The sequence below is a fragment of the Pongo pygmaeus genome, chromosome 13 (genome assembly GCF_028885625.2).
Source record: "Pongo pygmaeus isolate AG05252 chromosome 13, NHGRI_mPonPyg2-v2.0_pri, whole genome shotgun sequence".
Taxonomy (NCBI): Eukaryota; Metazoa; Chordata; class Mammalia; order Primates; family Hominidae; genus Pongo; species Pongo pygmaeus.
The window spans coordinates 66,919,639-66,944,254 of NC_072386.2; the positions used below are offsets into that span (position 1 = coordinate 66,919,639).

Below are 24,616 nucleotides of genomic sequence, written 5' to 3' on the forward strand. Positions count from 1 at the left end.
GCCTTCTGCTAGCTTTTGAATGTGTTTGCTCTTGCTTTTCTAGTTCTTTTAATTGTGATGTTAGGGTGTCAATTTTGAATCTTTCCTGTTTTCTCTTGTGGGCATTTAGTGCTATAAATTTCCCTCTACACACTGCTTTGAATGCATCCCAGAGATTCTGGTATGTTGTGTCTTGGTTCTCGTTGGTTTCAAAGAACATCTTTATTTCTGCCTTCGTTTCGTTATGTACCCAGTAGTCATTCAGGAGCAGGTTGTTCAGTTTCCACGTAGTTGAGCGGTTTTGAGTGAGATTCTTAATCCTGAGTTCTGGCTTGATTGCACTGTGATCTGAGAGATAGTTTGTTATAATTTCTGTTCTTTTACATTTATTGAGGAGAGCTTTACTTCCAAGTATATGGTCAATTTTGGAATAGGTGTGGTGTGGTGCTGAAAAAAATGTATATTCTGTTGATTTGGGGTGGAGAGTTCTGTAGATGTCTATTAGGTCTGCTTGGTGCAGAGCTGAGTTCAATTCCTGGGTATCCTTGTTGATTTTCTGTTTCGTTGATCTGTCTAATGTTGACAGTGGGGTGTTAAAGTCTCCCATTATTAATGTGTGGGAGTCTAAGTCTCTTTGTAGGTCACTCAGGACTTGCTTTATGAATCTGGGTGCTCCTGTATTGGGTGCATATATATTTAGGATAGTTAGCTCTTCTTGTTGAATTAATCCCTTTACCATTATGTAATGGCCTTCTTTGTCTCTCTTGATCTTTGTTGGTTTAAAGTCTGTTTTATCAGAGACTAGGATTGCAACCCCTGCCTTTTTTTGTTTTCCATTTGCTTGGTAGATCTTCCTCCATCCTTTTATTTTGAGCCTATGTGTGTCTCTGCACGTGAGATGGGTTTCCTGAATACAGCACACTGATGGGTCTTGAGTCTTTATCCAATTTGCCAGTCTGTGTCTTTTAATTCAAGCATTTAGTCCATTTACATTTAAAGTTAATATTGTTACGTGTGAATCTGATCCTGTCATTATGATGTTAGCTGGTTATTTTGCTCGTTAGTTGACGCAGTCTCTTCCTAGTCTCGATGGTCTTTACATTTTGGTGTGATTTTGCAGTGGCTGGTACCGGTTGTGCCTTTCCATGTTTAGTGCTTCCTTCAGGAGCTCTTTTAGGGCAGGCCTGGTGGTGACAAAATCTCTCAGCATTTGCTTGTCTGTAAAGTATTTTATTTCTCCTTCACTTATGAAGCTTAGTGTGGCAGGATATGAAATTCTGGGTTTTAAATTCTTTTCTTTAAGAATGTTGAATATTGGCCCCCACTCTCTTCTGGCTTGTAGGGTTTCTGCCGAGAGATCCGCTGTTAGTCTGATGGGCTTCCCTTTGATGGTAACCCGACCTTTCTCTCTGGCTGCCCTTAACATTTTTTCCTTCATTTCAACTTTGGTGAATCTGACAATTATGTGTCTTGGAGTTGCTCTTCTCGAGGAGTATCTTTGTGGCATTCTCTGTATTTCCTGAATCTGAATGTTGGCCTGCCTTGCTAGATTGGGGAAGTTCTCCTGGATAATATCCTGCAGAGTGTTTTCCAACTTGTTTCCGTTCTCCCCGTCACTTTCAGGTACACCAATCAGAGGTAGATTTGGTCTTTTCACATAGTCCCACATTTCTTGGAGGCTTTGCTCGTTTCTTTTTATTCTTTTTTCTCTAAACTTCCCTTCTCGCTTCATTTCATTCATTTCATCTTCCAGGGCTGATACCCTTTCTTCCATTTGATCGCGTCGGCTCCTGAGGCTTCTGTATTCTTCACGTAGTTCTCGAGCCTTGGTTTTCAGCTCCATCAGCTCCTTTAAGCACTTCTCTGTATTGGTTATTCTAGTTATACATTCTTCTAAATTTTTTTCAAAGTTTTCAACTTCTTTGCCTTTGGTTTGAATATCCTCCCGTAGCTCGGAGTAATTTGATCGTCTGAAGCCTTCTTCTCTCAGCTCGTCAAAGTCATTCTCCGTCCAGCTTTGTTCCGTTGCTGGTGAGGAACTGCGTTCCTTTGGAGGAGGAGAGGTACTCTGCTTTTTAGAGTTTCCAGTTTTTCTGCTCTGTTTTTTCCCCATCTTTGTGGTTTTATCTACTTTTGGTCTTTGATGATGGTGATGTACAGATGGGTTTTTGGTGTGGATGTCCTTTCTGTTAGTTTTCCTTCTAACAGACAGGACCCTCAGCTGCAGGTCTGTTGGAGTACCTGGCCGGCCGTGTGAGGTGTCAGTCTGCCCCTGCTGGGGGGTGCCTCCCAGTTAGGCTGCTCGGGGGTCAGGGGTCAGGGACCCACTTGAGGAGGCAGTCAGCCCGTTCTCAGATCTCCAGTTGCATGCTGAGAGAACCACTGCTCTCCTCAAAGCTCAGATGGAAATGCAGAAATCACCCGTCTTCTGCGTCGCTCGCGCTGGGAGCTGTAGACTGGAGCTGTTCCTATTCGGCCATCTTGGCTCCTCCCCTCCTGTTTTGTTGTATTCTTTTCCTAGTCTGTTGGTGAGTTTTTTTGTTTCTTTAATTGTGTTTTGGAGGGCAAAAGTTTAATTTTGATACAATTGACTTTAGCAATATTTTCTCTAGATATTGAGCCTTTTGTATCACATCTCTGCAATTTTTGCCTAATTTAAGGTCAAGAAGATTTTTCCCTATGTTTTTATTCTAGAAATTTTTTAGAGTTAGGTTTTATACTTAGGTCTCTCATCCATTTAATTTTTCTATATGGTGCTTGTGATGGGATCCTCTTTCTAGTTTTACATCTGCACTTACAGTTATTTCCGTTTTGTTTGTTAAAAAGACTATTCTTTTACTATTGAGTTGACTATATATGTATAAGTCTATTTCAGACTATTCTTTTCCAGTGATTTCTGTGTCTATCATTTCCATCTGTTTCTGTCCTTTTGTTGATATCATAGTGTCTTAATTATACTATAGCTTCATGTCTTGAAATCCAGAAAGGTTAGTCCTCCAACTTTTTGTATTTCCAAAATGTTTTCAACTGATTCCTTTGCCTTTTAGAATCAACTTATCAATTTCCACAAAAATTCTGGCTGATATTTGGATAGAAATTGTATCATTAATTTGGGAGAATTAACATTTTAGCAGTATTGAGTCTTTCAGTTCATTAACATGGTATATCTCTCCATTTGCTTAGATCTTTTTAAGTTTTTAAAATTTGGTTATTTGTAGCTTAAGCATCCGTTTGCTAATATATGTTGTTAAATTTGTACATAGTGTATGGGCTGAATTGTGTCCTTCAAAATTTATATAGTGAACCCTAATTCTGCTATTTCACATTGTGACTGTATTTACAGATAGGTTCATTACAGCAGTGATTAAGTTAAAATGAGACCACTAGGGTGGGCGCTAATCCAGTTTGACTGGTGTCTTTATAAGAAAAGGAAATTTGATCTCACAAAGAGACACCAGAGATGCATGCCCACTGAGGAAAGTCCATGTGAGGACACAGAAAGGAGATCATCTGCAAGTTAACGATAGAGGTGGCCTCCAGAACTGTGAGAACATAGATTTCTGTTGTTAAAGTCACCCAGTCTGTGGTATTTTGTTATGGCAGCTCTAGCAATCTCATATAGGTTTTGGTACCAAGCAGTGAGTTGTTGCTTAACAAGCACTTAGAAATGTGGAAGTGGCTTTAGAACTGGGTAATGGGCAGAAACTGGAAGAATTTTGAGGCACATGTTAGAAAAAAACCTAGATTCTATCGTTTAATAAATTGTTGATATAAAATATGGACATTCAAGCTGTTTCTGTTGAGACCTCAAGTGGAAATTAGGAACATGTTATTTGACGTTGAAGGGAATGTGATCCTTGTTATAAAGTGGCAAAGATCTTGGTTAAATTATGTTCTAGTGATGAAGTTGGATATTTAGCTGTGGAGATTTCTAAGTAAAATGTTGAAGGCCTAGTCTTATTTCTCCTTGCAGCTGGTCAAATCACTTGAGCTCAGGAGTTCAAGACCAGCCTGGCCAACATGATGAAATCCTGTCTCTACTAAAAATATAAAAATTAGCTGGGCGTGGTGATGCACACCTGTAGTCCCAGCTACTCAGAAGGCTGTGGCACGAGAATCACTTGAACCTGGGAGGCGGAGGTCGCAGTCAGCCAAGATTGTGCCACTACACTCCAGCCTGGGTGACAGAAGGAGAATCTGTCTCAAAAAAAAAAAATAATAATAATAATAATTGTACAATATATGGTTAATATGTATTTGATTTATTACAAAGATGCCAGCCTAGCTAAGTGGGGGAAGGATCACCTTTTCAACATATGGTGCTGAAACAACCGGATTTCCATGTGGAAAGTAAATTAATTTCAACCCTTATCTTATATGCAGAATTTAACTTGAAATGAAGCATAGACCTAAATATAAAGTCCACAAGTGTAATTTCTGGAACAAAAAATGTAGGATAAAATGTTTGAATCCTTGCAGTAGGTAAAGATAGCTTAGGATATAAAAAGTGCAAATATAACAGGAGGAAAAAAATAAATAAATTGGACTTTATAAAAATTAAATTTTTCTGCTGTTTGAAAGACATTGTAAAAAAAGGTGAAAAGGCAAACCATCTAACCATCCACTTGGGAAAAATAGTTGCAAAAATATTTTTATAAGTCCAGACTTGTATCTAGAATATACGAGAAGACTAACAGCTCAGTAATAAATGACTAAATAGGTAACATGAAAAGATGTTCGACTTTATTACTCACCAGAAAAATGCAGATCAAAGCCACATAGAAATACTACTACACAATGGTTAGAATGGCTAAAAATAGGAAGAATGGCAATACCATGTCAAGGTATTGCCATGACAAGGATTTAAAACTCTCATATGTTACTTGTGAAACTTGAAAATAGCATAATCCTTTGTAATTTAGTTTGGTAGTTTTTAAAAATAAGGTTAAGTATATACTTACCATATGACTTGGGAATTCTACTCCTAGGTTTTTACCCAAGAGAAATGAAGTCATATGCCCACTAAAAGACTTGAACTAGAATACTCACAGTAGGGTTATTCATAATAGTAAAAAGTTGCATAAAACCCAATTGTCTATCCAGAAGTGAATGGATAAGGAAAAATAGTATATTCATACAGTAGAATACTACTCAGGAAAAAAAATACTAATGCATGTAGCAGTGATGGGCAGTGATTGAGTGTGGGGGGAGCTTCCCTCAAAACTCCAGGGTATTTTAGGGAATAGAACGCAGGATTACTTGGCAATTCATTTAAGAACTTAACAAAACTTGTATTCTAAAACCTAACAACTACATTATAAAGAGGAAAATAATAGCCCAGTATCACTAATAAATGTAAGATACAAAAATTTCAAAACATTAAAAGTTGAAATTAAGGTAACATAGTTGTTACTTTTGGGAGGATGCCTAATGATTTCAAGGAGCTTAAGGGAGGCTTATGAGTTGCTTGTAATGTTTCATACTGGACCTGGGTGGTTGGTAGGTTGAGTGTGTTTACTTTCTGAAAATGTATTGAACTTTAGAGTTTATGTACTTTGTGTAGTAGATTATAATGTACCTAAAAAAAAAATGCTGCTGCTCCTTCCAAAATGAGCAGAATTTCACAGAAGGGCAAACACGAATAACCAAGGAAGCTATTTGTATTTGATATGATATGTAACCATTATGCATTTGTGAAACTGTAATTAAAACTAGGATGACATGGCCAATGAGACTGATATAATTTGAAATCTTTGAACACCCTAAGCATTGCGAGGATATGGAGATATAGAAACTGTGCTGCTGGTGTTAGTGTAATGTCTTATCACCACTTTTGAAAATGGTTTGATAGTGCTCAATAAGGTGAACATATATAATTTTACTGTTTGGAAAAGTTTTATCCACAAGCACCTGTGGGCATATCAAGGATGTTTATAGTAGTGCTACAAGCAAAAGCAAAAATCTATAAGCAACACAAATACTCACCAACAGTATAGTGGACAAATAAGTAGTGGTTTATTCATCAGTGCAATACAGTGTCACAGTAAAATTCAGTAAACTATCAGTGTGGTTAACATTTAAACATTGTTTTGTAAAGGAAGTCACAGGAAAATGTATGTCATATATGCTACAGTTTGGAAAGAGGCAGGGGTAAACGATGCATTATTTAGATAATCATTCATAGGTGCTGTAGTACAAACAACTAAATAAAAGCAAGATCATGATGAGAGGTAGGGAACGTGACAAGGAGGAATGAGATCCAGGAGGAACACATAAGAAGATGCTTCTAGGTCAGGATATGGTAATGTTTTATTGCTTGGCTGGGTTGGAAAATTCAGATGTGTCTTTTATTATTATTTTTTTAAACTGCAAAATTTGTTTTTATATATGCTCTATTTCTCCAAACTGTAAAAAAGTAAATTTCCTGAAATACCTTTCAGAGATTAAAAATAAAAGTAAGTTCCTCAATTCTAGAGGCTTTAAGTATTGTGACTTGTGTGTTCGTCACAGATGTCCTGATTTAATACTATGTTGAGTTAAAATATAAGATCTCTTTCTACTCAAAGCCTGTCATCAAGGACATTATTACAACAGTTCTACAATTTTTATTTAGCCTTAAAATTGTAAAACTACTTCTTTAAAATCTGCGTTTTATAATGTATTTTTCTAATTTAGACCTGATATCTTCTCACTTAATTCAAATTGGATAGCTTTTTGTCAAAACTGTTGTAGAACTTTGAATAAACATCTTTTGAATAAGTGGTGAATAAACATTTTTGTGCTAATCAACAGTGAATTACTTTTCTTTCAGATTCAAACATCTACTTCTTTGGGAACATCACAGATTTCACAGAAAATAATTCCTCTCTTGGAACTTCCATCTGTTTCTGAAGATGGTAAAATGAAACTGCTTAAGGATATTTTTCTCATTTTATTAAAATGATTTCTGTTTTGAGGCATATTTTTCTCAAGGGACCACACAGAGGAAGGAAAATATCTTTTCCTTTTAAAGTCTAGGTTCTTGGTTGAGGCTCTATGAATGAAAGACAGATTAACCTGAGAAAACAAGCAGATTTACTAGCATTCATATTTCATGGGTACATGCAAGAAGCTCAGGAATGAGTAACTGAAGGTGGTGATTAAAATTTGGGTTTATATACCAGTTTGGGCTTAAACAAAGGAAAAGAGGTTTTGGGCTTCAGGGATAGGGGTTGCTGGGGAGGCAAGGTATATGGGAAGGTGACCAGAAAAAGTATGGTACACAAGGGTAAAGTTTGTCAGTGTTTTCTCCGTTGATAAGAATGTCTTGTGAGTAAGAGTCATTTTCCCTGGTATAGAAAAGAAGATACCTTTACAAGGTGGATTTCTCTTATAAATGTTAATTTCCCTTACAAAAGGGAAACTTCGGATCTGTCTTCAGAGCTTTTCCTGTGTCTGCTGTTTCTTAAAATAATTGACTCAGTATAATCCTTATGCCAAAAAGACATGTTTTCGAGTGGCATATTTTGGTCTTCTGTAGTCATATAAGAAATTTCAGGCAATAGCAGATATTTGTATATTTTCAGGAAATTTTAACTAAAATTTATTTTAAATAGCACAATTCCTTAAAGTTGCTTTTGCAATGGGATTTTCTTGGTATAAAGTTGAACTGAAAATGACAAGGACCAGCTGGGCGCAGTGACTCATGCCTGTAATCCCAGCACTTTGGGAGGCTGAGGCGGGCGGATCACGAGGTCAAGAGATTGAGACCATTCCGGCCAACATGGTGAAACCCCGTCTCTACTAAAAGTACAAAAATTAACTGGGAGTGGTGCTGCACACCTATAGTCCCAGCGACTCGGGAAGCTGAGGCAGGAGAATCTCTTGAACCCAGGAGGTGGAGGTTGCAGTGAGCAGAGATCGCGCCACTGCGCTCCGGCCTGGTGACAGAGCGAGAGTCCGAATCAAAAAAAAAAAAAAAAAAAAAGACGACAGGGACTACTAATAAGTTAATTATCTTTATTTGGCTGTGAGTTAAAAAACACCACAAAACTTCATAGATGTCTTAATTTCTAATGTGTTTTTTAGTTATTTGGTAAATTTTGCTATAGTATATTTAAAACATTTTTAAAAATATAATTATTAAAGGAAAATCATCAATAATTATCTACATTTACATATAAAAACTTATAACTATTCTGATACCAAATATCTGCTTTTTAATGACCGTATTAGAAAAGGTGTATGTCTATATTTTTAAGACTTTAAAAATTGATAAATGTTAAGTAACAGAAACTGCCATGTCGATTCTTGGTTTCTTAGAGAACAATTTTTCTTTATTTATAGTCACCAGAGAGAAGTTGTTTGTGAGATCATCTACTTTAACTTCAATCTTAGTTTATTAGGGATATACTTCTGATTGTTTCATTTAAACCTTGTTTTAATGGTTTTACTAAGTTATCTAATGCTTTTTCAGTCCTTTTTAATATCAGCATATGTGTATGTATATCAATGTATATATATACCTATATTTGTGTATATATATGTATACAAAGTAGTGCTTGATCTCAGTTTACTTCATTCAAACTCTGCTGCTAATATTGCAGAGTTTATACCTAAGTCCTGTTACACTATCCAGGTAGAGTGAGCATATTAACACATCACTTTGAGTATTCATGGTGTGTATAATCATTGGCATTGGCATTTCCTGTAAAATTTCAGCAATTTTAAAATAGACTGTTTCAAAAGATGGGCTTCTTAAGCTAAAGATTACATCTTATAATGTTCCATGCTTCTTTATAACCAAGAATGTTATTTAAAAGTACAGTATCCCTTTGTTTAAAATTGACAATAAAAAAGTACAGTAATGTCTATATTATTTTCTGTTTATTTCGGTTCTCATGTTTATATTTGATATTTAAAAGACAGCCTTAGTGTTTTAGTGTTCATATTTATTTCAGAAAAATATTGAAATACTGTTAAATTAATCATTTTAATTATTGACTTAAATAATGTTCTGTGAAATTTAGATTCAGAAGAGGAATTTTTTGATGCACCATGTAGTCCCTTGGAAGAACCTCTTGAGTTTCCAACTGGAGTTAAAAGTATTCGAACCAGAAAGTTACAAAAGCAGGATTGTTCAGTAAATATGACTACATTTAAAATACGATTTGAAGTACCAAAGGTAGGTAGTATGGTAAAATTAACATGGCTTAATTTGTTTGCTGTTTCTACTATTTACAGCTTACGATATAGTCTCATTGTTAATAAGCACTATCTTTTTCACCCTAATTAAAGTAATTCCAGACTTGCTGTGTGATTCTTCGTCACTCCCCTTTTTTTTTTTTTAATAAGATTAACTTCCTTAAGAGTGAGGGGTTTAAATGTATTCAATACATGTTTTTGTGAAAACGATTATTTATGTTGTGTGTGTATTGTATGTCTGTGTGGGTATAAAATCTCTCCTAAATTTTAAATACTAATATATCAATTGTATGTATACCTCGTATATTCACATGTAACCACTATGCACATAAACATGTTTTTGTTTTATGTAGTGGTAGTTTCTTTTTTCTTTCTTCTCCAGGTTTTGATCGAGTTTTATCACCTTATTGGAGATTGTGAACTATCTGTGGTAGAAATTCATGTTTTAGGATTGGGCACAGAAATTGAGATTAGAACATATGATTTGAAAGCAAATGCCTTTTTGAAAGAGTTCTGCTTAAAATGCCCAGAATACTTGGGTAAGAATCTCTATTTTTTAAAATAAATAAATTAATTTCATTGTTTGACTACCTGCTAGAGAGTTTTCAATTCTTTAGGCTCTGAATCAGTACATTTGCCTAAATATTCTCAGAGAATCATTCCTTTTTGAGTTAATCTTTAACTTTTATAGTTGGTAATGTGGGGAGCACACCAGAGATAAAATGAAGATAATTTTATTCATTATGGAAAATCAGATGGTAATGGTTGAATTTTAAATCTACTTAACTGAGTATTGGAACACTGAATTAGTTTCCTATTGTTGCTATAACAATTTACCACAAACTTAGTGCTTAAAAACAACACAAATTTATTATCTTAGAGTTCTGTATGACAGAAGTCTGACACACGTCTCACTGGGCAAAACTCAAGGTGTCAGTAGGACTTCCTTTTAGGAGGCTCTAGAGGAGGGTCCATTTCATTGTTCAGTCAGGTGTTGATAAAATTCATTTACACATGGTTTAAGTCTATGTTTCCTTGTTGCCTGTTAGTGGATGGCTGCCCTTAGGCCTCTGTTGCTTTTTGCACATAGCTGCTAACCACAACAAGGCATCAGATCCTCCTCATGTTGCCATATCTCTAACCTCCTCTTCTGCCTTTTGCTTCCAGTCTTTTAAAACTCCAGTGATTAGATTGGCCACACCTCGATAATCCAGGATAATATACCTTTAACTTTAACCTTAATCACGTCTTCCAAGTCTCTTTTTGCCATATGAGTTAACATATTCTCAGATTCCGGGGGATTAGAGTGTAGGTATCTTTGTTGGGGGCAGAGGGCAGTATTCTGCTTACTGCAAACCTTTTGTGTGTTCGTAATGGATATATGATCCCTAAAAAACTATTCTGTTTCCTATGTTAGGTAATTGGGAGGGTTGTATTTATATTTCTTCATTTACATTTTTTGGATTTTTCCTTGAAAGATAATTGTGAATAGTAGAGGCAGTTATTAGGACACCAGTTTCATTTCATTAAACTCCTTTGTAGCATAATAATATTATGTATGAGCAGAGGTGGAATGAAAATTTTTTAAATAGACTTTATTTTTTAGAGCAGTTTTAGATTCATGGGACAATTGAGCAGAAGGTACAGAGATTTCTCATATACTCCTTGTACCCACACCTGCATAGCCTTTTTCATTATCAACATCCTCCACCAAAGTGGTACATTTGTTGCAATTGATGAACCTACACTGACACATCGTAATTACCAAGAGTCCACAATTTACATTAAGGTTCACTGTTGCTGTTATACCTTCTGTTTGGACATGTATAATGACATGCAATCTACCATTACCTTCTCATGTGGAGTAGTTTCACTGCCCTAAAAATCCTCTGTGCTCCACCTATTTGTCCCTCCCTCCCACTTAACCCCTGGCAACTGCTGATCCTTTTAGTGTCTCCATAGTTTTACCAGCATGTCACATAATTGGAATCATATATATCCTTTTCAGATTGGCTTTTTTCACTTAGTAATATATACTGAAGTTACATCCACGTCTTTTCATAACTGGGCAGCCCATTTCTTTTTTAGCAATGAATGATATTGTCTTGTCTGGATGCACCACAGTTTATTTATCCATTCATGTACTGAAGGATATCTTGGTTGCTTCCACGGTTTGGCAATTGTTAATAAAGCTGCTGTGAACATTTGAATGCAAGTTTTTGTGTAGACAAATTTTCAGTTTCACTGAGTAAATACCAAGGAACATGATTGCTAAATCATCAAGAAACAGTTTGCTCTAATAATTGGAAAGAAAAGTAAACCAATGTGACAATGTTCCCTAGTAACCCAGGAACTTTATAGCAGTTACTAAGTTTTTTTTATTATTATTATTTCTATTTATTTATTTATTTTGAGATGGAGTCTCGCTCTGTCGCCCAGGCTGGAGTGCAGTGGCATGATCTCGGCTCACTGCAAGCTCCGCCTCCTGGGTTCACGCCATTCTCCTGCCTCAGCCTCCGGAGTAGCTGGGACTACAGGCGCCCGCCACCACGCCCGGCTAATTTTTTTTTTTTTTTGTATTTTCAGTAGAGACGGGGTTTCACCATGGTCTGGATCTCCTGACCTCATGATCCGCCCGCCTTGGCCTCCCAAAGTGCTGGGATTACAGGCGTGAGCCAGCGCGCCCGGCCGCAGTTACTAAGTTTTATGTTTATTCTTATGTTTGTTTTGCCAAGAACAAAGGATTAAAAAACCCTTGCAAACAGAAAAAAGAGTATACAATTATTATTGCGCTTATTTCTGTAATATTTTTGTTTCTGTTTTCTCAGAGGGAGTGAATAGCTGTTTCTTGCACAAAGTAAATGATCAGTAAATGGTTGTTCAATGAATGAATAAATGTGTAAACAAAGTGGGAACTTTTTTAAGGCTTCAAGTGTGGCTAGCACTTGCAGTAGAAAACAGGTTTATGTGCTAAGCATTAGGTTTGGAGAACTCTGTGCAATTTGTGGCATTTTTTTCTCAGGAATTGTATGATTAGTTTGTAGTCCTTTCTTCCAGTCTTTAGATACTAATTTTCTAGCAACCATAAATCATTTGCTGATGAGAGTTTTAAAAGCTTTCTATAAATTCTCTTCTACACTGGTTTTCTTAGTATAGCACATTTTGAGCAGAAGCGGTAATATTAAAATGGGAGAGTTCCTTTATTCCCCTCGCACAGGGTGTGCATTTCCCTAGGGGGAGCATGCAGACGGGCAGGTGCAGAGGCTGTGGGGAGTGCTTTTGGGCTCCGGCCCTAGGGCAGCATCTAGGGGTAGGTGTCTACAACCCCTGAAACCCAAGGGGCATGTGTTACAGTATGCTCTTTCAACTTTGCCGTAGACAGCTTTTGTTAATCAGCTCAATAGACCGTCTTCCTTATCGCAAGGGCAGGGGGCAAGGGCAGGGGGCCAGTGTGACGGCCTGAGTTCTTGCCCAGTGTACCAGAAGAATCGGGTCACATGTGGGCTGGAAGGATGAGTGCAAGGTTTTATTGAGTGGTGGAGGTGGCTCTCAGCAAGACGGATGGAGAGCCGGAAGTGGGGGATGGAGTGGGAAGGTGGTCTTCCCCTGAGGTTGGGCCGCCCAGCGGATGGACTCTTCACAGACAGCCCCTAGTTGAACTCCCCCAGCATCCGGACGTCCACATCCTTCCTCTTCTCTCTTTTTCTGCCATGCTGCCCCGCCACTCTCTGCCACTCTCCGCCACTCTGTTCCTCTGCTCTTCTCAATGCTCAGCTGCTTCTATCTGTGCCCACTAAGGCCTTGGGCTTATATGGGCACAGGATGGTGGGTATGGTGGGCCAAAAGGCAGCTTTTCAGGTGCAAAAACAGAAATGCTTGTTCTCACTTAGGGCCTCCAGTTTTTAGGCTTGAGGGTGGGGCCTTTGCTGGGGAACTGCCCTCTTCTACCTAGTATTTCCCTGTCTCCTGTCCATATCAGTATAACTAATAAAGACTGATTACATGGTAATAGGATATATTTTAATCTAAACGAATATACCGAAAACTTAATGTTTCATCTCATTCCCGGTCTGTCTTCTGAACAGCTGGGTTTTCAAGGACTCTGATGATTTCCTTTTTAGTTATTTCAGTGATCCAGGGCCAGAATTCTCTTCCTGCCCTTTCATTGTTCCTAAAAACCATTCTGGTTTCTCTTTAATTGATTCCTGTTTTTTCTTACCTTACCTCCTATCTAGGTTTAGAAGGGTATGAGACTTCAGTGTTGTGGCACATGAGGAGGTAAGGGAATTGTGAGGAGAGATTACATTTTTAGAATTTAAAGAACAAAGAAGTAACTTGACTTGGGTAAGGTAGAATCCAAGGTCCAGAACTCATATAGGAAAGCCTTCTTTTGCAATTACATAATTAATAAGATTGCTTGCATTTATTTTCAGTTACCTTTCCTATGAAAAGATAATTTTTAAAAAATTATTTTTAGATGAAAACAAGAAACCAGTTTATTTGGTTACAACCCTGGATAACACAATGGAAGACCTGTTAACACTGGAATATGTAAAGGTAAGCAGTTTCATTTATATCTGCTTAATATGGTAAGTATGCTGCTGAAATGTTAAAATCAAATTTTGTAAGTTTGGTATTATTCAGTTTGTTTAATCTTCACTGTAACATAATCTCTCTGTAACTCCTAATACTAAGGTTTTTTTGATTTTGTCATCTTGTATTAAATAGTTGTGATTTATAAATACTTCATATAGCAAAATAAGAAGATTGTGTTCTAAGTAGAAATGACCTGGAGTTTGATTTTTTTTTTCTCCCAGCAAGGGTACTGAGAAAGAAACACACTTTTTAGTCTTGATAGAGTGTATTGTTTTATGTGATACAAGATGATGCTTTCACTTTATTTTCCACTGTTTTGTGAAGTTACCTGATATTCCTAGGGTCAATAACTCCATTCCTTTTTTATTGATTTATGATATTCCTTTTATCATTTGTTAAGCTTTTCTATGTACTATGGTCTATTTCTAATTTTTCCATGTTTCTGCTGACTTTCGTGTTTCTGCGTCAGACTATTTTAATAATTATTTTATAATAAGAATAATGCAGAAAGCATTTAATCACTTTAAAACCATTTTTGCTATCCATTATTGACTAGATGTCTTAGGATTTTTGTTGTATATGCATTATATAGCTTTTATATAACAAAAGTGTTCTAGACCTAAAGAAAATGGGTAAAGAAAATGTGGTATATATACAAAATGGAACACTATTCAGCTTTAAAAAGGGCGGGGGGGATATCCTGTCATTTGTGTCGACATAGATGAATGTGGAGGACATTATGCTAAGCGAAATAAGCCAAGCACAGAAAGACAAATACCTCATGATCTTCTTTATGTGTGGAATCTAATAAAACTGAACTCATAGAAGTAGAGAGCACAGTGATGGTTACCAGAGGGTAGCAGGGATGGGAGGGAGGGAAAGAGAGAGAATAGAGAGTTGTCAATCAAACGATACAAAGTTCCAGATTGACAGGAGGAATAACTTTTGAGATCTGTTATACGGCAGGGGAACTGTAATCAATAATAATGTGTTGTTTATTTCAAAACAACCAAGAAAGTGAATTTCAAATGTCTCACCACAAAGAAAGATAGGAAAGTGAGGTGACAGATATGTTAGTTAGCTTAATTTAATCATTTAACACTGTGTACATATGTCAGAACATCACATTTTACTCCATAAGTGTATATAATTATGATTTGTCAATCAAAAATATTAAATTTTTTAAAAAGAAAAAGAAAACACAGAGTATTTGGATACTTGGTGGACAATTCTGTCACAAATTTTGTTTTTAAATACAGGAAGAATTAGGAAGAACCGTACACAGTTGTTGATGACCGAATGATTATTCTCCACACTTGATAATATCCAACATTTCCTCTCTTGATAATAAGCATGATAGTACGTAACATTTATTGAATACTTGCTATGTGCCAGAGAGTCCCATACTTACATTTTCTTTTGTTCTGGTGAAGCGGTTGCTTATTTAGGTAATTATATATGTGTGTATGTGTGTGTGTATATATATATATATATATATATATGTATGTATGTATATATATATGTATATGAACAGCTGGAAAATTATATAAATGTGTATTAGGACTATAATGTAATTGTATATGTATGTCTTCCTAACATGTTCTAACATATTTGTTTTCTCTTTGGATAGGCTGAAAAGAATGTACCCGACTTGAAAAATACCTATAACAATGTTTTACAATTGATTAAGGTATGAGTAGATAATTTATTTTTTAATCATATACTGTATTTCTATTTCTTATGGAAATTATTTTCTAACTGGAATTGTAAGATCCTTAAAGATAAGAAAATATTATAAATTATATCCTTTATGCCGCAAAGCATGGTGCCTTGTAGAGAGACGGCAAGCAAATATTTATTGACCTATCACTAAAATCAGCTTTGTTCTTTAGGTAAATTTTTCCTCTTTGGATATTCATTTACACACTGAAGCACTTCTGAATACAATAAATTATCTTCATAATATCCTTCCACAATCAGAGGAAAAATCAGCCCCAGTGTCCACTACAGAGACTGAAGACAAAGGAGATGTCATTAAAAAATTAGGTATGTTTTTAAAAATTTAGCATCAACTTTTTTTTTTAACCATGTAGGTCAATAAATCTAGACTCTGACTTTATTATTAACTTCAAATATTGGCTTCAGAATTCTGTTGCCTAGGTTAATATCTAGAAGGATTCATTATATGCCAGGATAATTTTAGAAAATAAAGGAAACTACTGCTTAAGAAAATGTTGCTTTTGTTTATCGTATATAATAATTGTTTTTAGTTTAAGATTATACAGTAGGAGTATTAGATTTAAAAAATTTTTTTCTTCCACCTCCCTCCCAGTAGGATTAGATTTAAATTAAAATTTATGCATTTCATGACATTATTTTAGATTAGACAAATATGACTAGCAAAATTTGAGTATTGTCAGCTGGGTGCGGTGGCTTATGCCTGTGATCCCAGTGACCCAGGGAGATGAGCGCTGTGGGGATTGAGGCTCGAGGATCACTTGAGGCCAGGAGTTCGAAACTAGCCTGGGCAACATAGCAAGACCCTGTCTCCAACAAAATTTTAAAAATTAGTTGGGCATGGTGGTGTTTGTCTGTAGACCCAGTTTACTTGGGAGGCTGACACGGTAGAATCACTGGAGCCCAGGAATTCAAGGTTGCAGCGATCTTCGAGCTACAGTTGCACCACTGCACTCCATCCTGGGTAACAGAGCGAGACTCTGTTTCGAAAAAAAAAAACAAAAAAGAGTATCAGAGCATATTTTAAAATCAGAGTATAGTACTTTCGAAGCAGTGAAAAGTTGCAATTTTGATAATGACAAGTATCACCTAGTAATTATTGGTTCTCAAAAAATTTTGAAATTTGTAGCTACAGTGTTTTAGTTTCAAATGCTTAGTTTCTTCTTGAAACAGTGTTGTCTATTTGCTTTTGTTTTCGTTAGATTTTATTGTTTTTTAGAATTTTCAATTCAGTAGGGAATATTATACCTTGCTTTCAACTGAATTGTAGATCAGGTTTTCTCTGATATCACTATTTGTGGTGATATTTCAGTTAGTTTATAAGTATAGTGAGGTAACTACTAAATGTTTTTCCTCATGTTTTACAATATGAATTTTTTTTTGCAGCTTTAAAACGATCCACGAATGAAGATATCATTACTTTGCAGATTTTAGCAGAATTATCGTGTTTACAGATCTTTATTCAAGATCAGAAACGTAACATTTCTGAAATTAAGATTGAAGGTAATAAAATTTCACAAAAAGCAAATTAAAAGACGTTAAATGAAAGAAAAGGCAGTCATTCTTTTGTTCCCTTAGGGCTTGATTCTGAGATGATTATGAGGCCTTCAGAAACTGAAATAAACGCAAAGCTAAGGAATATAATTGTTTTAGATTCTGATATAACAGCTATATACAAAAAGGTAAGAATTTTTTTAAATTAAATAATAGTACATCATTAAATAGGATTGTCCTTTAAGAGTGGTCATAGGTATCATTTGGACATTTGTCAGAATTTAGTAATGTGGCTTATTATGTGCATGGATTTGGAGTCAGGCATAATTGGGTTCTTAGCTCTACTCTTTAGTAGCTGTGTGACCATTAGCAGGTTACCTAATCTTGGACTCTGTTTCTTTATTTGTAAAATGAGGATTACAGTAGCTCATAAATGAAATAAGTATGAATAATGCTCCAGGAACAAAGTTTTGGGAGAGAACCTAGTAAATACCTTTTTCACTTTTTTTTTTTTTTTTTTGGTTCATGTACTCTGAATCTCTTAATGCATTTTAGATACATTTGAGGGTCTGAAGTCTGAAGAAGTGAGATTTTTTATAAAGCTTATTGTCATCAACGATCACTAGTATAGTTGTAATAATGATAAGAGAGTCCTTTGAACTGGATGATTAGTTGTTGAAGGTTAGGTAATTTGTTACTGGTTATAAAACAGTGAGGTTCCTGTTGCAGAGTTGAACAGGCAACATCCTACCTGAAGCAGGCAGGATTATGTATTTAAGGAGTTAAAGGAATATCAGATAGTAGGATCAGGAAAAGCTGAAGTACTTGTTGAGTCAGGAAGTCAGCATTTGGAATATGTTAAGAAGAAAGGAAATAGATAAATAGATTTTGCCAGTAATACTATAGTGATGAACTGATTTTTTATGTTGAAAAAATTCTTATTTCTAATATCTTCTTGTTATGGCTTATTTAGTGGGATAGAAAAACAGTTCCAACATCAAAAAGAAATGACTCATAGCAGTAAGGAACAAGAAATTTTCCAGAAGCCATGGTTTTATTTGCTTCTATTGCTTTTATTTTAAAAATCATAGTATCAAGAGTATTTAAGAAATAGATTATCCATTTTATTTTCCCTATCTAGAAAGTAAAGCTCACAGAAATAAAGTATCTGCGAAAAGTTATATAGAACTGAGAGCATGAGCCAACCCATTGATTTTTTTGTCTGTAATTTTATTATTATTTTTTATTTTATTATTTTTTTTGAGACAGTCTTGCTCTATCACCCAGGCTGGAGTGCAGTGGCGCAGTCTTGGCTCACTGAAACCTCCACCTCCCGGGTTCCAGTGATTCTCGTGCCTCAGCCTCCTGAGTAGTTGGGATTACAGGTGCGTACAACCACACCCAACTAATTTTTATATTTTTAGTAGAGACAGGGTTTCACTGTGTTTGGCCAGGCTCATCTCAAACTCCTGGCCTCAAGTGATCTGCCTGTCCTGGCCTTCCAAAATGCTGGTATTACAGGCGTGAGCCACTGTGCCCGGCCTGTAATTTTATTTTTAATGTATCTACAAGGTTAAAAATTCAGTTTACAGACAGTTACAAAATAAAAAAAATCTTTCTCTCTTGTCTTCTTGCCCGATTTTCATTTCCCTTTCCCTATTTCTTGACTTTGATTCCATCGTACATGGTTTTTAAACAAACTGCCTTGTTTAGTAACTTTCCACATGTCAAAGAACCAGAGAGGCATAAGGTTTTTGCCCTTATGAAATCAGACCTGATTATGAATCAGTTTCATAAGCCGTGTACAGTGATATCTACTATTGTGCCAGTTTTAAGTGTACTGAGACATTGAGGCCCTCAACTTTAAAGGTTGGAGCCCCCAGACCATTTGTTTGACTCTGTCTTGGAGCAGCATCCTTCATTTACTGTAGCACCATTGGACAAATACTGTTTTTATTTATATATGCCATAAGATAAAAAGGATTCTAGCTGACCTGATAGTCTCATGAAAAACATATCATAGTAAATTAGTTTCTGATATCTTCTTCATAAAAAAATATTTTGAAAGTAAAGGCTTAAAAAAAAATCCAGTTTTTAATGCTTAATTCTTGGTGATGGGTACACAGATCTTTCTAATTATTCTCAACTTTTCTGGCCTTGTTATTAGGCCAGTACTTGCTTCATAAAATGAGTTGGGAAATATTTTCTTCCTGTTTTCTGAAAAATTTGTATAGAATTTGCATTATTCCTTAAATGTTTGATGGAATTATCAGTGCAAATATTTTTTGTGTATAGTTGAGGCTGGGATTCACTTTATTTTATTTTCCATATGGCATTCAGTATCCAAAGGAGAGCCACACACTACGTTTGATTGATATACCACTTAAGTCTGTTATAGGTTATGAATTTCCTTTAGTTTCTTCTCTGCCCTTGTGTTAGCCATTTGTTGCTATCTTATTTATTCTGTACAATTTTCCATAGCCTGTATCTTGCTGATTATGTTTTCATGCTATTTAACATGTTACTGTATCCTGTGTTTCCTTAAATCGATATTTAAATCTCAGGGCACAGTGAGATTCAGGGTTTGGGAGTAGGGGTTGGCAAGATACTTCATAGTTGGTGGTGTGTGTTTTCAAAGGAGGCACATAGTGTGTAGCTGTCCTTTTTTTCTTTTCTGTTTTGCACTGTCTTGGGATATTCTCTTTTTTTGATGTTAGAAGCTATTTGTTGTTATTTCCTGTAATTTGGTCTTGAGGTCTGTGTCTGGAGAGTGGCCATAAGCCAAAATAGCCACTTTCTAGCTTGCAGCCATGTTGGTCAGATGGGACATCGGGGAGGCAACACAACAAAACACCCTCGAGGGGTGCCCACCAGGGAGGCTGACAGGAAGTCTGGAGGCAGTAGGGACGTTTCTTCATTTATTAAATGGGAGAGTTCACCAGTCTTTATGCTGGTATCACCAATCATTTTGGCTTTTCAAAAGTTTATTCTCCAGTAGATTTCTTAGGCAGGGCTCATAGGAACAATAATCCTTATTTATATTTGCAGGGTAGTTTGACTGGATTTTAAATTCTTGCCTTGAATTTTCTTTTCTTCATGATCTTAAAACATATTACCTCATGTCTTATGGCCTAGTATTGGTGTTGACAGTTCTGATGACAGTTTGACTTTCTTTCGCTTCTAAGAACTTTGCCATTTTTCCCAGACATTCAGAGCTAATTTGAAGCTTTATGTAGGGACTTTGGACAGGTAGACATCACAGTTGATGGTCAGGAACTGGTCTAGCAATTTTATGGCTTCTCAAATTGAGAGTATCTCTTGTTCTTAGGCTAGTCAGTTTCCTTTGAGAAAAATACTATTAAGTATAAGCCTGGCAGCCTACATTCCAGGAGCCAATTGGTTGAAAGAAGTGGAGGCCTCATCATTTAGTTTATAGATTTTTGCTTAAAATAACCATTTTTTAATATGGTGTTTTATTAACCGTCTTTCTGTACCTGAAGTCTCCTAGACCACAGCCTTTCTACTCTAAACTCTGTTGAACAGATCTGTTCTGTTGAACTCAGAGAGGAACAGTCATATAGCCCTACTCATGTGACATGCAGAGGATATTCGGTTTATTTTAAACTAATTTACCAGTATTTATATAATTATATAGATACAATTTATACATTAATATATATGTAAATTATATATGTATAAATACTGGTAAATAAATTAAGAAAAAACTAATTATATGTATTATATAATCATAATATATTTTATATATATAAAATTTTCTCTCTCTCTCTCTCTCTCTGTCTCCAATCACACAATCACAGCTCACTGCAGCCTCGACCTTCCCTGGCCCAGGTGATCCTCCCACCTCAGCCTCCTGAGTAGCTAGGACTGCAGGTGTGCGCCACCAGGCCCAGCTGATTTTTGTAGAGATGGGGTTTCATCATTTTGCTCAGGCTGCCATCAAACTCCTGAGCTCAGGCAATCCACCTGCCTCGGTCTTCCAAAGTGCTGTGATTACAGACATGAGCCACAGCGCCTGGCCTATTTGAGATATTATAGTCAGCAAAAGATAAAAAGCCCTTCTCCACGTGGAATAAATAGTAGTTAATCAGTAATATAAAACAATATTAGAGAGTGATATGTGCTTTGAAAACCAAGAAAGCAGGGTAATGTGACAGGTAATAATTCACGTGGTGTATTAGGATTATCAAGAAATGCTTTTTTACAGTAGAAACATTTGACAGAAGTCTGAGCTGTGGATTTGAGCCCTGTTGAAAGAGCGTTCCAGGTGGAGGAAAGAGCAACTATAAAAGCCTTATAGCAGGAAGGTGCTTGCTATATTTTGGGAGGTTTTAGGGGCCTCAGTAACCTTTGGGTAGAATTATTTATTAGTTTCTGTTTTGGTTTAGTTTTTACTTTTTAAAGTCAGATTTATTGAGACAATTTACCTATAGTAAAACTTACCTCTTTTAGTTATAATTCTGTGAGTTTTGACGAACATATACTGTTGTGTAACTTACCTTCAGCATATACAATAGTTCTGTCACCCCTAAATATTCACTACTGCCCTTTGAGGTTAGCCCTTCTTCCCATCCCAGCACCTTGGAATCACTGCACTGTTTTTCGTTCCTGTAGTTTTGCAGTTTCCAAAGTATCAAATAAATGGAATCATGCAGTTATGTAGTCTTTCACATTTTTTTTTTCTTAGCATGTGAGATTATAATTTTTGTCTTTTCTCTTTATGTCTTGATCAGCCTGGTTAGAGATATATCGATTTTGTTGATACTTTGAAAGAACTGGCATTTGTTTCAATTGAATGTTCTCTGTTTTTAATTTTATTTATTTATGCTCTTTTAAGATTCCTTCCTTCTGCCTGCTTTGGATTTAATATGCTCTTCTTAAGGTGAAAGTTTAAATTATTGATTTGAGAATGTCTTTATTTTCTGTTATAAGCATTTGCTGCTATAAATTTTCCTTTAAGCACTGCTTTAGCTGCTTCCTGTAAGTTTTGATATGTCATATTTTTATTTTCATTCAATTCAAAGTATTTTCTAATTTCTCTTCTGACTTTCTTTTACCCATTGTTTATTTAGAAATATGTTATTTAACTTCTAAATATTTTGAGATTTTCAGATCCCTTTCTGTTACTGATTTGTAGTTTAAATTCATTATGGTCAGGGGAGAAACCGTTTCAGTTCCTTTAAATTTGTTGTTGTTTGTTTTATGGCCCAGAACATATATGATTAATCTTGGTGAATGTTTCAAGTGTACTTGAAATTAATATGTGTTTTGCTGGGTTGAATGTTCCATTTGGGCAAGTAGGTTGGTGGATAGAATTATTCAGGCCACTGATTTTCTGTTTACTGGTTGTGTTGAAGCCTCTGATTATAACCATTGATTTGCCTGTTTCTCCTTTCAGTTCTTTAAGTTTTTTGCTTTATATGTTTTGGAGATCTCTTGTTAGGTACATATAAATGTATATGAATTTTATACCCCTTTTGTGATTATGTAATGTGTCTCTTTATCTGTGGTAACTGTGCTTGTTCTGAAGTCTACTTTGGTAGTAATATAGCCATTCCAGTTTTCTTCGGTTAGGTTTGCATGGTCTATCTTTTTCTGTCCTTTAGCTTTTAATGGATGTTTTCTTGTTTAAAGTGGGTTTCCGTTTTTTGAGGCAAAGTCTCACTGTGTTGCCCAGGGTGGTCTTGAACTCCTGTGTTTAAGCTCGCCTCAGCCTTGTAAGTAAGTAGCTGGGATTATATGTGCATGCCACCACATCTGGCTTAAAATGGGTTTCTTACAGTCAGTGTATATTTAGATCTTTCTTTTTTATCTAATCTGACAATCTCTTGGCTTTTAATTTGTGTTTAGACTATTTTATAAAACTAATTATTGATATGATTGGATTGTAATCTGATATCTCTAATTGTTTTCTGTTCTCTAATTTTGTTTAACCTATTGTATTCCTCCTTTTGGCCTGATTTTTGATTAATTATCATTTATTTTATGGTTTCTCTAGGGTTTACAATGTATATATCTTTAATCATAGTCTATCTTCCAATAATATTTTATTGTTGTACATATAGTGTAAGAATCTTACAATAACATGCTTCCAATTCCCATTTCCTGTCTTTGTTGGTATCATCATAATTTGCTTTACTTTGGTGCATGTTGAAAACTCACAATGTGTACCTACTGAATTTGGTTTAGCCAGTTTTCTTTGGAGTAATTAGTTTTCTAAAGATATTTTATATTTTTCTTCATTGTAACTCTTTCTGTAACTACTTCATGTAGTTTCTGTCTATTGTTTGTATTTCTCTCTGAAATACTTTCTCATTTTTTTTTTTTTTTGAGACAGAGTCTTGCTCTGTCGCCCAGGCTGGAGTGCAGTGATACAATCTCAGCTCGCTGCAACCTCTGCCTCCGGGGTTCAAGTGATTCTTCTGCCTCAACCTCCCAAATAGCTGGGATTACAGATGCGTACCACCACACCTGGCTAATTTTTATATTTTTAGTAGAGATGTGGTTTCACCATGTTGGCCAGGCTGGTCTTGAACTCTTTGACCTCAGGTGATTTACCCACCTAGGCCCCCCAGAGTGCTGGGATTACAGGCATGAGCCACCGCATCTGGCACTTTCTCATTTTTTATAATGCAGGTCTGCCAGTAATGACTTCTCTCAGTTTTTTGGGTATAGATGAGAAGGGAGCTGGGAAAAACCTTTATTTTACCCTAATTTTTCTGAGTGACATTTTTGCTGGGTTGATTGTGTTTTCCCCCTTTCCAACTGTTAAAAGATGTGATTTCATTGTTCTTTGTTACACATACTTTTGATGAGAAATTATGACATTTCGTATTTTTGTTCCTCTGTACATAATTTGTCGTCTTTTTTGACTGCTTTCAGGATTTATATATGGTGTGACTAGATGAGTTTAATTGTGTTTTGATATTTGTCCTGTTTGGGCTTTTCTGAGCTACTTGGATGGATCTGTCTTTCATTATTTTTCATTTTTTTCTTCAAATAGTTTCTTTGCCTCTGTCTCCCTTTCTCTCCCCCAACCTCCGGCTCCCCTGTTTTCTCCTCCTCTACTTTTTCCCTGTTCCTCTTCTTGAATTCCTAAAATTCTTACTAGATTTCTGTTTATAGTCCCACAGCCTTTGGATGTTCTGTTCAAGTTTTTTCCGCATTGTTTTCTTAGTGCATTTTAATTCAAATAATTTATCTTGACCTATTTTCAAATCTACTGATTTTGTCCTTGGCTCTGATGAGTGTACTGACAAACCCACTGAAGGTATTTTCATTTATGTTACCATGTTTTTTAATCTTTAATATATCCCTTTGACTCTTCTTTTTTCCATTTTCTCTGCTATAGTAATATTCACTATCTATTCATGCATATGTTCCACTAGAAGCCTTTACCATATTAATCATAGTAATTAAAATTAAAAATTTTAGTTTCAACATTGATGTTATAGATGAGTCTGATTCTGTTGATTCGTTTATTATTTGCTTGAATTTTTTCCCTTGCTTTTATTGGGCATCTCGTAATTATTGATTGAATGTCAGACATCATATCATGCATAGCAGGAGTCCCCAGGCCCCGGGCTGTAGAATGGTGCCGGTCTGTGGC

The 24,616-nt window shown here is 35.8% G+C and overlaps 1 protein-coding gene across 5 annotated transcripts in view; it reads left to right on the top strand.

Annotated features, from left to right (window-relative positions):
* The window catches only part of VPS13A (vacuolar protein sorting 13 homolog A), a 249,091-nt gene that overhangs the window by 96,557 nt on the left and 127,918 nt on the right, over positions 1-24,616 (top strand). For all 5 annotated transcript variants that reach the window (XR_010123324.1, XM_054500058.2, XM_054500059.2 and 2 more), the window contains exons 24-31: positions 6,791-6,875; positions 8,988-9,142; positions 9,545-9,701; positions 13,640-13,719; positions 15,389-15,448; positions 15,651-15,804; positions 16,882-16,998; positions 17,074-17,177. Coding sequence is in view for 4 of the 5 variants with exons in the window: in XM_054500058.2 (XP_054356033.1) it covers positions 6,791-6,875; positions 8,988-9,142; positions 9,545-9,701; positions 13,640-13,719; positions 15,389-15,448; positions 15,651-15,804; positions 16,882-16,998; positions 17,074-17,177 (912 nt within the window). In the remaining variant the exon portion in view is untranslated. The remainder of the gene's footprint in view (positions 1-6,790; positions 6,876-8,987; positions 9,143-9,544; positions 9,702-13,639; positions 13,720-15,388; positions 15,449-15,650; positions 15,805-16,881; positions 16,999-17,073; positions 17,178-24,616) is intronic.